This window comes from Abramis brama, assembly GCF_963993115.1.
Source record: "Abramis brama genome assembly, chromosome: 17".
NCBI classification, from domain to species: Eukaryota; Metazoa; Chordata; class Actinopteri; order Cypriniformes; family Leuciscidae; genus Abramis; species Abramis brama.
In genome coordinates, this window is record NC_139979.1 from 24,370,821 (window position 1) to 24,386,183 (window position 15,363).

Consider the following 15,363-nt stretch of genomic DNA (forward strand, 5'->3'; position numbering starts at 1 on the left):
TCCCATAGGATCCCGTCTAAAATTGTGCAATTCTTTTTTTAAGAGTATGTTGCCATCTCATGGCCAAAATAAAACACTGCTAATGTAAAGTCAACTGTAGTGTAGAGCCCCCACCCAATGAAAATTCTGTCGTCATTTACTCACCCTCAAGTTATTTCAAACCTGTATGAATTTCTTTCTTCTGCTGAACACAAAATAAGATATTTTGAAGAATATCAGTAACCAAACAGTTGATGGACCCCATTGACTTCCATAGTATTTTTTTTCCTACTATGGAAGTCAATGGGGTCCATCAACTGTCTGATTACGACATTCTTCAGTGTCACATGATCCTTCAGAAATCATTCTAACAGTTCTTTTAAATTGTAATTATATTTGACTATATTTGTATTTTTACAGTATTTTTGATTGTAAAAAATGCAGCCTTGGTGAGCATAAGATAATTGTTTCCAAAACATGAAAAAAAGAAGAAAAAAAAACTCAATTATTCAAACATTTTCACCAGTAAAACTGACAACCTTTAAGTAGCAAGTAGCAGTGATTTAAATGGCACAACAAAGAAATCAAGCTAAATACAATTAAGGGTATCATAAAATTTATTTAGAAAAATATATCCATAAATACCATTTTGAAACAGTTTCCATATGACACACACACACACACACTTGTTGTACTGAACATACATAAGCAGAATAGATAGTATAACATGCAATTCCAAAACTCATAATAATACTCTAAACCTAGCATACAGTCAGAAGACTTGTGAATTCTGTAAACCTGAGGTGAAAGATCGCGCTGCTTTCTGTCACAGGACGGATCTGTACTTGCAAGCGAACATGATCCATACGGCACAAGCTGACTCTGGATAAGCAAACACACGAACCCTCACCGCCAGTCGCACATGATCCCCCCTGCAGCAAACAATCTCTTCACAGAACGGTGACCTGAGTGATACAGAAGAGAACAAGTTAGTAGATGTTAGTTGTTTGTCTTTGTTAAAGCAGCAGTGTGTGATTTCTGCAGCAATAACAGCACCGAACAAGACGTATCAGTTAAAAAAAACATTTTAAAGGTAGATCAGTTTGTTTGTGAAGGTACCTGAGGCAGGTAGCGAATGCCCTGCGTGCATTACGGTGCAAGAAATGAATAGGAAAGCCTTTAAAAGTGTGTCCGTCGGGCACCGCCCTTCTCACAGCATCCTGAAACTCCTCGTTTCCACACGACACACCTGTACAGCGCTCGAGTTCATACGCCGACAGCGCTGCTGACAGCAGGTATGACAGGTGATCATCCCAGACCGTTGCCAGTCCGAGATCCTACAGACAGACGTTACACTTAGTCATTCCAAAAGCATGTTAAAAAGTATCCAAGTATAAGTTTATCTGTCAGCCATAGTTTACCGCTGGTTTTTCAATTGCAAGAAAGTAGTCTATGTGGTATATGTGGTAAACTGAGATTTTTTTAAAATTACACTAATACTCGTGTTGCTCCAAAAGACTCGCAAGAGTCACTTTCTTCCACTGAACATAAAATTAAGAATGCGCTGGTCTCTCATTTCCTTGTTTTTTTTTTTTTGGTATGTCAAGTTTCAAAATGACAAAAAAAAGCACAATATAAGTGGTCCATACAACTGCACAATATTCCAAGTTTTCTAAAGTCATACAATACTTTTTTTCTAGGAGGAACAAACAACAGCAGCTCAACAACAATTTGTGCTGAAATTAACTACAAAATTTGTATGGACTAGAAAAATGATGCATTGACACCATTTAATTAAACTGACATTATCGGTCAGTACGTTTTTTTTTTTTTTATTGTTTTTTTTTAAAACCAGCAAGGATGCATTCAATTGATCAAAGGTGAAAATAAAGACGTTTACTTCTATTTTACTTCTTTAAAATATATATTTCAAATAAATGCTGCACTTTCTATTAATCAAAGAATCCTGAAAAAAAATTACACATAAATATTAAGCATCACAACTGTATTCAAAATTGATAATAATAAGAAATGTTTTTTGAGCAACAAATTAGCATATTAGAATGATTTCTGAAGGATCATGTGACACTGAAGACTGGAGTAATGATGCTGAAAATACAGCTTTGCCAACACCGGAATAAATTACATTTTAAAATTTATTAAAATAGAAAACAGTTCTTTTCAATTTTAATAATATTTCAAAAATATTTTTAATATATTATTTTTGATCAAACAAATTGCATACTTGGTGAACATAAGAGACTTCTTTCAAAAACATCTTACTGACTCCAAACTTCTGAACAGTAGAGCAGCTTCAGAAGACTCTTTACTGATGTTTTTTGTCAGTTTGGACTGACATGAGAGTAAAATGAAGGAATTTTCATTTTAGGGTTAAAGTTCGCTTTGACTGTATTCAGAAATGCACATTACACAAATTGCTTTTGTGTCAAAGGTTGCTTGAGCATGTGTGTTTTTATTACCTTCCTATGCTCTGCTAATAGGTATCGCATCTCCAGCTCCAGTTGGTTGCTGGCCTCATTGGGAACTATAGAAGGAGAGCAGAGAGGAGGAGTCGGCGGAAGAGAGGAGGTGGAGCCGGGAGCACATACAGATCTCACGGCCTCCTCACTCATGGCCTTCCAGCGGGAGCCGTCTGTGAAGTCAAACACACACAGCTCCACAGCATCTGACGGCTGACAGTTCGCCAAGAACGTCTTGTGGTTGAAGACGCAGCCAAGTGTCCGGTAAGGGTGGGTGGGTTTTGGTTGGGGGACCATGGGAGGTGCATCTGGGTCTATTGGACGGTGGAGGTATCTAGTACAGAAAATAAAGCAGGAAAGTGGCCAGTGAGTGTATAATGATATCTAAAAAAAAAAAAAAAAAACACTCAAATATTTAAAGTCCCCCTGTAGTCAATAAGTTTATCCCTTGAAACACCCTTGCCTCATTTAATATAGGTGGTTCTATGAATATGCAAGTTAGACCCGTCTCCACTATCTCACACCAGCTCAGAGATCCACACCTTGACGTGATTGGTTACAAGGTAGGACGTCAGAAACACCAGCGATTTCAAGCCGCGTTTTTGAGACTGTCTTTGGTTCATTGCAGTTTTAAGGAGAAAATACTCAGCAATGGTGTTGACTTATGAATTTGCACATGGTTTGTCTTGAAATACAGTGAGGAAAATAAGTATTTGAACACCCTGCTATTTTGCAAGTTCTCCCACTTAGAAATCATGGAGGGGTCTGAAATTGTCATCGTAGGTGCATGTCCACTGTGAGAGACATAATCTAAAAAAAAAAAATCCAGAAATCACAAAGTATGATTTTTTAACTATTTATTTGTATGATACAGCTGCAAAAAAGTATTTGAACACCTGAGAAAATCAATGTTAATATTTGGTACAGTAGCCTTTGTTTGCAATTACAGAGGTCAAACGTTTCCTGTAGTTTTTCAGCAGGTTTGCACTCACTGCAGGAGGGATTTTGGCCCACTCCTCCACACAGATCTTCTCTAGATCAGTCAGGTTTCTGGGCTGTCGCTGAGAAACACGGAGTTTGAGCTCCCTCCAAAGATTCTCTATTGGGTTTAGGTCTGGAGACTGGCTAGGCCACGCCAGAACCTTGATATGCTTCTTACAGAGCCACTCCTTGGTTATCCTGGCTGTGTGCTTCGGGTCATTGTCATGTTGGAAGACCCAGCCTCGACCCATCTTCAATGCTCTAACTGAGGGAAGGAGGTTGTTCCCCAAAATCTCGCAATACATGGCCCCGGTCATCATCTCCTTAATACAGTGCAGTCGCCCTGTCCCATGTGCAGAAAAACACCCCCAAAGCATGATGCTACCACCCCCATGCTTCACAGTAGGGATGGTGTTCTTGGGATGGTACTCATCATTCTTCTTCATCCTCCAAACACGTTTAGTGGAATTATGACCAGAAAGTTCTATTTTGGTCTCATCTGACCACATGACTTTCTCCCATGACTCCTCTGGATCATCCAAATGGTCATTGGCAAACTTAAGACGGGCCTTGACATGTGCTGGTTTAAGCAGGGGAACCTTCCGTGCCATGCATGATTTCAAACCATGACGTCTTAGTGTATTACCAACAGTAACCTTGGAAACGGTGGTCCCAGCTCTTTTCAGGTCATTGACCAGCTCCTCCCGTGTAGTTCTGGGCTGATTTCTCACCTTTCTTAGGATCATTGAGACTCCACGAGGTGAGATCTTGCATGGAGCCCCAGTCCGAGGGAGACTGACAGTCATGTTTAGCTTCTTCCATTTTCTAATGATTGCTCCAACAGTGGACCTTTTTTCACCAAGCTGCTTGGCAATTTCCCCGTAGCCCTTTCCAGCCTTGTGGAGGTGTACAATTTTGTCTCTAGTGTCTTTGGACAGCTCTTTGGTCTTGGCCATGTTAGTAGTTGGATTCTTACTGATTGTATGGGGTGGACAGGTGTCATTATGCAGCTAACAACCTCAAACAGGTGCATCTAATTTAGGATAATAAATGGAGTGGAGGTGGACATTTTAAAGGCAAACTAACAGGTCTTTGAGGGTCAGAATTCTAGCTGATAGACAGGTGTTCAAATACTTATTTGCAGCTGTATCATACAAATAAATAGTTAAAAAAAATCATACATTGTGATTTCTGGATTTTTTTTTTTAGATTATGTCTCTCACAGTGGACATGCACCTACGATGACAATTTCAGACCCCTCCATGATTTCCAAGTGGGAGAACTTGCAAAATAGCAGGGTGTGCAAATACTTATTTTCCTCACTGTATATTAAAAACACCACACACACAGACATAAATTAAAAGCTTGATTTTCACCACAGGGGGACTGTAACAAAAAACTGTTTCATTAGTGAGGTACAATTTTAATGTTGATTTTACTTTTTGGATTGAATGTTGAGTGTAATAGAAACTTTGTTTGGGAGCATGGTGGGTGACATTTTGAGACTATAATCAACACAATAATTGACGTTTTTTCGAACAGGCAGAACAACCTTTTAAGTCGTTTTATTTTAGTCTGGAGCCATGTTTGAGGCAGTTTAGAAGATAACTAAGAACAATTAAAATGTATGAATTATTACCTGTGTGCAGTGAAACTTTCCCAAAAGGTGATGGAGCCGTCTGTACCGCAGGTCATGACCCAGGTGTGTGGAATGTTCTTGGCTTTGGTGCCCACACATACATAAGCATCCAGTCCAAATCCCAACAGCAGACTACACAGCAACGTGGCATGATCCTCACATTCACCCTGACAACAAAAAAAACATGTTAATAAATGTAATCAAATTTGTCGATGTTCATAAAAACAGTACATTCTAATATTTGACTCTAGCGTTTGATTATTCAGTTTCAGTGCTCAGTGTTAGATCAGCATTTAACAGGATGTCTTGCCTTGTTCCTGCACAGAAAGGCCATCATAGAGCACCACTGCTCCTGCCTGACTCCTCCCCCAACCATAGGCGCTCTCTCCTGAGCTAACAGGCTAACGAAACGCGCCGCCTGCCGCGGACTCTCAAGCAACCTTCCGGCACGCAGTACACGAACATATGAGCACACAGGCCGGTTCACACCATTTTCATCCTGGAAAACACACAAGTATTATAAGGCATCTGAGTCATATACTGTTATGCACAAGCATAAATCAACAATAGGTACTTATATCATCATTCATCAGTACGGTGCTCAGTAAGGTCACCTGTGCAAAGATCTTCACCAGTTTGGACTGGTGTGAAGGTCGAATCTCCAAGAACTCCTGCCACCACTGTTTGGCATATACCAAAAACAGCCTCTCCTTCTCTGCTGTTTTCCGTCTCTCCAGAGATTGCTGGAAAAAGACCATGAGTTTTTTTTAAAAACATTTCATTTTTTCGTTTTAGGTGTTACAGAGACAACCCTTGTAAAAACAGAGAAATTACAAGAATGAGAAAGCTTTGTTGATGATTTACCATTACCTTTTTTGGACAATGATGTTTAGAGAACCAAAACTCCTTAAAAGGAATGTTCACCTCATTTATTTTTATTTAACATATTATTTTCATAAATTTCATAAAGGTCCTATGTACAGTTCTATGGCCTGCCATAGACTCAGGAGTGGAAGAAAAAGAAGAGAGAAGTACACAATAAATCATGTTTACAATAATACACATACAATGGAAGTCTATGGGGCAAGACATTCCAGAATATTTAAAACCAGAAACATTTGAATCATTATCTGCATTGTCCTTTTAGCAACAGAACTGCTGTTTCTACAAAGATGAACTTTTGTTTATGCACTTAATTCTTAATTAAGAACTTGATTCTAAATTCTTTCCTATAATGTAAATAGGGACTGGTTATTACATGGTTAAGGCTTGAGCTAATCAACAAGACTTAAATGAACTGAAGCATTAATATAGTAATGATTCACCTGGGTGGCGATGACATCAGGGCTCAGGGTCTCAGTAAGGGGAGGATACAGTTCCAACTTCAGATTCAGAACACCAGCAGGTACTTTACATTCACTGCCTGGAAAAAATACACAAGCACACATACATACCCATCAACAATTTTCATGGATTAACAACTTAAATGGATAGTTTAACCAAAAAGGAAAAATGTCCAAACGTAGATATTTTGAAGAGTGTTTGAACTGTTTTTGTCCATACAGTGAAAGTTAGTTGGTCCAAAGTTGGACTCCCCTGACTTTCAATGTATGGACAAAACATTCTTCAAAATATCTTAAAACAGAATTGTTATTTTGGGTGAACAGTATTTTTGAAAGGAAATAATTTAATAATATGACTTTTGCTTACCCACTCCTAGTAGTTCTACTGAGACAGTGTTTTTTCCATTGGGAGCACTGAGAACTGTCCGCCAGTCAAGAAAATAAGAAGAAACGAGTGTCGTGTCCCCAGACGTGTCTGTTTTAATCAGCACCATATGCACTGGATCACAGATGGACAACATGGTGGTAGCATCAGCCATCTTGCTAGCATCTCCTGTAACACAACAATACCATAGTTAAGGCCCTGTCACACAAGGAATGATAACTATAAACATAACTTTAACAATAACTATATCAGCGTCCACACAAACGCACACAATATCATTCTGTTTAATATTAAAACTGCCAGCAGTTTTGTTGCCTATGGCTTTAAATACTAGTGCTGTAGCGGTGCGTCGATGACGTCGACGCGTCGACGTCAAAATTACGTCGACGTCATATTTTTTGCGTCGACGCTTCTTTTTTTTATTTTTATTTATTTTTTTGTACCATTCCCGGAGGTACAGCTCGCCACACACACACCGCCCGCCGTATTATTCTGTCATGTTTTCTCCCTTTCTTTCCAAACCGCGACAAACGCCAGTCTCCTTTCTCTGCAGAATGTGATAAATCCGCTCAACCAATCACAGCGCACCATTTCACGCATTGTAAACAGTAACGGTGGCGCTTTGAATACACCCGGCATCCTAGTTTTCCTTATCTACTTTGCACTTTTTGATCAACAAACAAACAAAAAAATTTATACATTTGACGGCATTGATGAACCTGTGGTGATTTCTGCCGTAGGGAAGAAACGTAAGCCATCGAAATCTAATCATTTACGTGAGGAGATTAAGAAGATGAGGCACGCGGGAGGAAGAGAAATGCCGACTGTTGCTTGTTCTCACACGACAGCGTCAAACTTATGTCGAATGCTGACACGTGAACCTCAGTGGATCTTTTTAAAAACGTTAAATTCTTGTACTCAAAGTCAACGAAAACCGAGCAGGACCAAGCCATTTTACAGCTGATCGCCGTCAAAAAATTTCAGAAGGTATTTCTTAGCGATGGCTGATTGAATGTAGCCTATGTTTAGTCCAGTACGTGTCTGTATAAGATTAGTATTGACCGAGTTCAGAGGCTGTCATGTGGATCAACTTACTTTGTTGTGTATTTTCAACAGTTTCAATATGAAAAATAACTTTTATATTGATTCAATGGATTAATTGCATTTAAAAAAAAAAATGTGTCATGAATTTATTGCATTTTTGGGAAAAAATAATCTGTTTTTATAATAAATCTTTGAAAATCAAAATCTGGATTTGAATTATTTATGTTATTATAACCTAAAGATGCTATGTGAAAGTTTGAAACAGAAAATAGTGGTTTTCATCTTGCCACTTTCTTGGTAAAGAAAACACATTTTTTACTCAAATTAATCAAAATGGATTTATCACGTTTATACTATATTATTCAGAAGTAAACATTGTAGCTGACAGTGTGTTTATGTCAGAATGTTTATTTTTTTTAAACCACAACCTTCTAAGTGCTTCTTTTAGTGATATATTTAACAATATCTTTTGCATTTCTCATCCAAACAACGTCAAACTTGGCACTGCACTTACTCGTGCCCAGACAGCTGTCGAGTTTGAAATCCATCGGAGTAACGGTTCGAGAGATATGCGAATAACAGACAGGATAATTAATTCAAATTAGTCGTTAGATTAGTCGACTAATCGATAAAATAATCGCCCGACTAATCGTTTAATAAATAATCGTTTACCCCAGCCCTATTAAATACTCAAACTCTTTATGCCTGCAACAGACTGTGCGATTTCAGCAATCCTATAAGATCATTACAAATCACACTGTACGGTATTGGCTAGTCAGTAGATGAAGGTCGTAGCAGCAAACACACTTTGAGATGATCATGCTAAATCTCTGACACTGTCAGAACATTATCACAGGTGATCTTTGGTCACAAGACTGTGAAAATGGATGTCTTTGAACCTCTCTCACTGTACGACGTAGAATCAGATGTCGTTCATCAGATGAAGAAAAATAAATAAATAAATAAATATTCGCTGTGAAAGTGATTCCAGCGACATTGTTTCTCTGTCCCATTTTGTTATAGGTGTGGTGTGGACTCTGCTATTCGTTTACATTTAGAATGATTCTAAAAACCATATCTTTATCATTAGCCTTTACACATGTTCTTGAAATTAGGAGGAGTATGTTATAGGCTGCTAATATAAGTAGGGTTGCATGAGAAACCTGGGCCATCTCTGTGGACTTCCAGAAGAAAGCCCTCCTGTAGGTCTGGTTCACAAGCACATGGGACTGGTTTGGAGCGGAAGCGCTGGTTGCGGAAGTAGAGATGAAGGGTGAATGTAGAGCACACCTGACCAGGTAAAGGCTCTGGCTCCTGCAAGTGTTCCAGGAAAGCCTTCCCACCCAGAACTTGTAGGTAGAGGTATCTCCGTAGTGGGCTGATGTTAGCTGGTGAAAGTTTTTAAAGGGTTAGTTCACTCAACAATGACAATTTCATCATGTACACCTCCCTTTCTTTCTTCAGTGGGACACAAAAGATGGTAGAAAGAAGGCTTACATGGTTCTTTTCCCAACCATGAAGATGATATCAATAGATCTTAGTCAGGTAGAGTAGAGGCTTACTTCATTTTTGACAGGAATGAAAATGAGGTTGTGACGGAGGCGTACAAGGGCGTTCAATGGATTGTAAAGTTGTTTAACAACACACCAATAGTTAAGCTGACAAATAAAAAAAACTTTCAGTAGACAAAAACTATAAAACAGTTTTGAAAGTTGCGTGCCATTTTAAAAACTATATGTCTATCCCTCACACCCTTGTTTTCATTAGTTAAATTCAATATAGCTTCTAACCTGACTAAAGTCTATTACTCAAGACTTTTGTTTCTTTTTCAAAACATAAATGAAGATTATTAATAAATTGTATTAATATTTAATAAAGTGTATTAAAATAAAAATAAAGTGTATTAAAATTAATAAAGTGTTTTGAAGAGACAAGTCACTTTATATGATGAATAGATTTAGTTTAGGCTATAAAAATTGACCAACGCACATGCATAGAATGATTCTTTAGAATGATTTAAGAATCATTCTAAAGAAGGACATCAGATATGTTAAAGGGGTCATATAATGGTACATGCACTTTTACAAGTTGATTGTACTGAAATGTGTGTTGGCAGTGCCTGTACACAACCATCATAAAATGATAAAAATCCATCCAGAGTTTTTTTTCCATCCATCTCCTTATATGTTTTCCCCTCTCTCAAATCAAGCCGTTCGACCTAGTGACGTCACACGGTCGGACGCCCCTCCCACGATTGTTGATTGACAGCAGCGTTTCAACACAGACCCACCCTCGCTAGTGAGTGAGCTGTCAATCATAGTCCGCGCGGACCGCCGCGATCATTGTTGATACGCTGGAGCACTGTCTATGAGCAGAATGGCGTCTAAGCGATTGTGGTGTTCTGTTCTTGGGTGTATTAAGGAACACAGCAGTCATTTTGATGTTCCTAAATCCGAACCGCTGAAGACGCAGTGGCTGAGTTTTGTTTTCGAAGGGAATATTCGCCACGATCAACGTCAATGCTTTCATGTTTGCGCGAATCATTTCACACACCAGACTGCTTTACAAACGAGGTCAGTATAAAGCTGGTTTTGCTAAGAAGCTGCTCCTGAAAAAAGGATCGGTACCAACTATTCGTGTTCCTGCTGCACCTCCAGAAGAAGAAGTGAGTGTAACGTTTTATTAACCTTTATATTAATCTTTATATTAATCTTTGCAAATCGCTAGCACGCTTTACATTCAGGGTACATTACGGCATGTTTTCTATGTACGACATTCTCAATATAATTCATAATCCCACGTTTATAATGAACAACGCGTTATGGTTATTGTGTTATTATTACAAACGGTGTATGCACATAACAGAGGGGCGGGGTGAGCAAAGCTCATTATCATTTAAAGACACATGCACTTAAACGGCGTGCTGAAAACAGAGCTGTTTTTGACCAGGTAAAATGAGTGTTTTCTTACAATACTAATGAGAATTTTTAATTAAAGTATATTACAAACTTTTAATTTAGACCCTAAAGAATCATATTAGCTTGTACAAAAATGGCATTATATGACCCCTTTAAACAGAAGCTCAACCATGCTTGTTTTAGTGGAAAAGACTTTCAATGAAGGGACAGAAATCTCTCAGATCTACATTTGTGTTTCAAAGATGAACAAAAGTCTTACTGTGCGTTCACACCGCCGGCGGCGAGAGCGTCAAAGTGGCCGGAAGCCATTCATTTTCAATGAGAGCCGGCGGCGACCTCCGGCGAGGGCGGCGCGGCGCGTCTTGGACGGCGAGAGCGGCGAGAAGAGTTGAAATCAAGTCAACTTTATGGTAATAAGCTATGACGCGGTTCGGCGGCAACCAGCGGCAACCAATCGGAATGTAGAAGTCCTCCGCCTGAGAGGATACAAGAGAACACAATCCTGTAAACTTTGGTTCCGACCGCATTAGTTCCTAAGCAAAATGGAGGAAAAATTCATAATTTCTGTTGCGGGTTTCCCGTTATTGTACGACTTGTCATCCATAGTGTTGTCAGTTTGATTAGAAAAAGCCGCGCAACACTATTTATAGGCAACATTTTCGCGCTAGAACTTCTTTGAACTAAAAACGCTTGTTTTTTCAGCGGGAATGCAATTCATTTGATCAAAATAATAATGATTTTGACCAATTGCAGCTACGGTTTTTGCGGCCCCTTTAAATAAAGTTTTTTTTTTAAAATCACGCATTCTAATCTAATCTACGTCAGAGCGTCCCCGAATCTTTCTACGGCGTCGGTGGCAGGGCGGCGAGAGCGAATTTTGCCGCTCTCGCCGGCGGCGGTGTAAACGTACAGTTACGGGTTTGGAACGACATGAGGGTGAGTAAACGATGACCCTCACAAGCAGGCACTCACTTGTCTTCAGCTGTGTGATGTTCTTGTCCACAAAACGGGTCGCAGACTTGTTCACAGTATCAGCTTCAGTGTGAGAAACATCCTGGCGAGAAACCGACATTTAAATAGCTATAAAATTTGTGTTTCAGTGGGGAGATGCATTAATTTTTGTAATCTCAATGCATGTAATACAGGTTAAAAAATCTGAATACTCATACCACATTTGTAAAGTGGAGATCTTTCATCACATCATCTACGATTCCCCTCCGCTGAAGAGCATGTATGAAGTCTTCCTCAGACAGCGAGCGCTGTCCATGGTGCCCGTCACCCCTCACCGTCTCCGCTAAAACATCACGAATCTTACCATGGATATCCATCTGAAAATGGGTTAGTTGACAAATAACATTAAACTACTTTTTTCAAGATCAAGTTTTAGGTATATGTGTGTGTACAGGTTTAGCTATACTTGTGAGGGCCAAATGTCCTCACTTATATAGTGAAATATTTCTGTGATGGGTAGGTTTAGGGGTAGGGTAAGGAAGCTTGTTTCTGCCACTGAATAAAACTATTTAAAAGATAATTGCGACTTTTCATCTCACAGTTCTGCCTTTTTTCTCACAATTGCGAGTTTACAACTTTTTTTCTCTGTTTTTATATATATATATATATATATATATATATATATATATATATATATATATATATATATTTTTTTTTTTTTTTTTTTTTTTTTTTTTTTTACAATAATTTTTTCTTGCAAGTTTATATCTCACAATTCTGACTTCTTTTCTCAGAAAAATTCTTAATTATTATTTCTATTACAATTATTATTTTCGCGCTTTGCAAGTTTATATCTCGCAATTCTGACTATATAACACACAATTCTGACTTTACAACTTTCAGAATTGTGAGATAATCAGTTAACAATTACCATCGCACACCTGCAGGTAGGCCGGTATTATTTGTATGAATTTTAACAATGCATTAACGTGAAGGCTGCTAGGGACAATTGACAGGCCAGCGCTTCATCATCATGAACGTTTAAGCCTTGACAAGAAGACACAAAAGGGAGTTTATTTCGTTACTCGCACTCTGTGTGGAACGTTTTGTGTGAGCAGTCTGAGCACACATTCGAAGCACACCCAGAAAGCCGCGTACTAAACTGAGCTCCCTTTCGCTTGAGCGTAAATTTACACAAAAGTCTGTAAAAAAACAAAACAAATGGCGAGTATCCCAGTAAACACAGTCGGTTATACCTTAAGTGAACGTAAACAGTTGAGAAAGGTGCAGTATCAGTATATTAGATCCGTGCATTCACTCTTAAAGTGACAGCAGCCTGATACCTACCTGCTGCTGTCTGTGTTTTAATGTTAATCAAACAACTAAGGACAAAGAAAAAATTGGATTAATTAATATGGACGTTTAATTTATACAGTGAAGAGAAGACTATGCAGTGTTAATTTACATTTGCTTAGTTTATTAAATTTCTGTAGGCTCTACCTGAAAACTACTGTTAGACCTACCTGAAAAGTCTTTGTTATATTGTATTTATTTGTGTTCTTGCTTGTAATTTAATTATTTGTTCTTGTTTTATTACTGACTAAATTTATATTAGGCTGGTAGTTTTAGTTGTGGTATCGAAATTTGATTAGAGAATTGTTCATTTTCACAGTTATTTAAAATTTTGGTGTCATTACTGCCTGTTTTGCAAAAAACTATTTCATGGCCGGTAAAAATGTTTTTATGGCAGATACATTTTCTTAAGTCACCAGCCATTGGCAGATGTGGCAAAAAGTTAGTCTTAGTGTGTAAAGGGAAAGTGCATAACTTTGTAATCACATTTTAGGCTCTTGCGGCGTGACAAATACATTTTTAAAAGAACAGCCATTCCTTTTGGTCTAAATTAACTAAAGTGTATGAAGTAAGTTAATCATGAAGTAATATTTGGGCGGTTACACTAGGCATACACTAGGTTGTCATATCAACCGCCCAAATATTACTTAATATATTAATGTAACATTGTGTAAAACAGGAATATAATGGTTTTTGACATAAATAATTTACTCACAGTCACATACGGGCACCACGTAACATAATTTACGTCATGATTTGCAAGTAAAAACAATCTGATCATCACCTTACCTTGATTAAATGGTCATGAATTATTTGTTTTAATTCAGTTGCTTTTTCTGGTGGCAGGGACATGTTTTCGAGCGTGAAAATGCGACAGAGGTTTAAACTACAACTTTATAACTAAGCATTTCAACGTCAACGTCTGCATTAAATGCGCGGATTCAACATGTTCAGTATATTTATGTTGTTGTATTGCTGTATGTGATGTGGATGTCAACGCCTCCTGAGTCCTGCAACTGACATTTTAAATCCTGGCGGAAAGGCAAGCGGGAATCTGTCGTCGCAGCGCCTGTGTATATTCGCAGTTGATGTTTTAAAATACTCTAAAAGCTGTAAACTAAAAACAAATTACATTACTTTTAAAGAACGATGGTGTTCGTGAGCTTTAGTGTTTAACGAATTCTGAGATTATAGGAAATGCTAACCTATTTTGTTTAATTCAGGCACAGCGTTGACGCCCCTTCATCCTTAGGAAATTACGTCATGAAAAGTCGCTTCCTGGATCTTGTAGTTCTCGAAAGAATATTTAACATAAACTAAAACTATACTATAAAACAAACTGCAGTTTTTGTAATAACTATAATGCAACTACCTTACATTTATTTTTTCAAATCTGTACTTATTCAGCCATATTGTGGTGTCAAATATTGAAATTTATCAGTGTTCAAGACCTCTCAGTTTTATGGAAGAGTGTAGGCTACTTTTTGGCTTCACTGAAGATGGAGAGGATGAAAAGTGCTTACATTTTTAACAAAATCTCACATTCATGAATTCAAGTTTGCTAATAACTCAGTTTTATGATTTTGTTGACTGAGGTTGGACACAATACTATACTCTAAAAAAGCTATACTCTCCCAAAGCTCTATATTTATTTAATATTTTATACCCAGTTGTACAGTTGTGATTTTTATATGTACTATTTTCTAGTTGCTTTTCTTTTTGTTTTTCTATGCATTATTGTATAATGTTCAATATTTGCATTTGAACAAACGTGTATCTGTATGATGTTAATGTTTATTCAATAAAAAAACTAAAATGGTTCTGGACTGCATTTTCTGTCATTTGAAGCTGTCCTTATTGAAAGTCCTCACATAGCATTTTATTAGTTCCTTAAAACACATATAGCTTTAAAATTCACGTTTTGAGTCATGAATTTATGTTATACAACAAAACGTTAAAGTCTCAAATGTAAACCATAGACGTTTTACTCTTAAAAGATTCTAAAATAATATATATAAAAAATAAAAAAAAATCCAGAAGGATGGCTTGCAAATGTACATTCTCTTCAATCTGGGATGACTTTAACATAGAAATGACAGAAAAAAAATATTTTAAAAAGTTTAAAATTAACAACTGTCCAATATTTGATTTTATTAACAACCAAAATTTTCAGAAAATATTTTTTTACGTCAATCCTTTAATTATTTTAACAAAATTTTACATTCGCATGTCAGGAATAACTCAAGTAACCCTCACACATATGTAATGCTGATGTACTTTGAAACCTGAG

General features: G+C 37.6%; 1 protein-coding gene across 1 annotated transcript; it reads right to left on the minus strand.

The window, feature by feature from the left end:
• Positions 1 to 578: 578 nt before the first annotated feature.
• Positions 579 to 14,346, minus strand: cep76 (centrosomal protein 76). Its single transcript, XM_084088092.1, has 12 exons — positions 13,863 to 14,346; positions 11,939 to 12,097; positions 11,742 to 11,823; positions 9,015 to 9,239; positions 6,790 to 6,975; positions 6,405 to 6,502; positions 5,694 to 5,822; positions 5,390 to 5,578; positions 5,080 to 5,246; positions 2,460 to 2,793; positions 1,099 to 1,316; positions 579 to 944 (listed from the first exon to the last, which is right to left on the minus strand). Exons 1-12 carry the CDS (start codon positions 13,923 to 13,925, stop codon positions 806 to 808), a joined length of 1,989 nt encoding a protein of 662 aa, XP_083944218.1. The 5' UTR covers positions 13,926 to 14,346; the 3' UTR covers positions 579 to 805.
• Positions 14,347 to 15,363: the final 1,017 nt, after the last annotated feature.

Bases quoted from the DNA above. Each gene is read 5' to 3' on its own strand.
- cep76 (XM_084088092.1), bottom strand. From the start codon at position 13,925: ATGTCCCTGCCACCAGAAAAAGCAACTGAATTAAAACAAATAATTCAT. The intron at 9,240-11,741 runs GTGAGTGCCTGC...AACTTTCACCAG, and splicing joins CATCACACAGCTGAAGACAA to CTAACATCAGCCCACTACGG. The intron at 1,317-2,459 runs GTAATAAAAACA...GTCTGTCTGTAG, and splicing joins TATTAGCAGAGCATAGGAAG to GATCTCGGACTGGCAACGGT.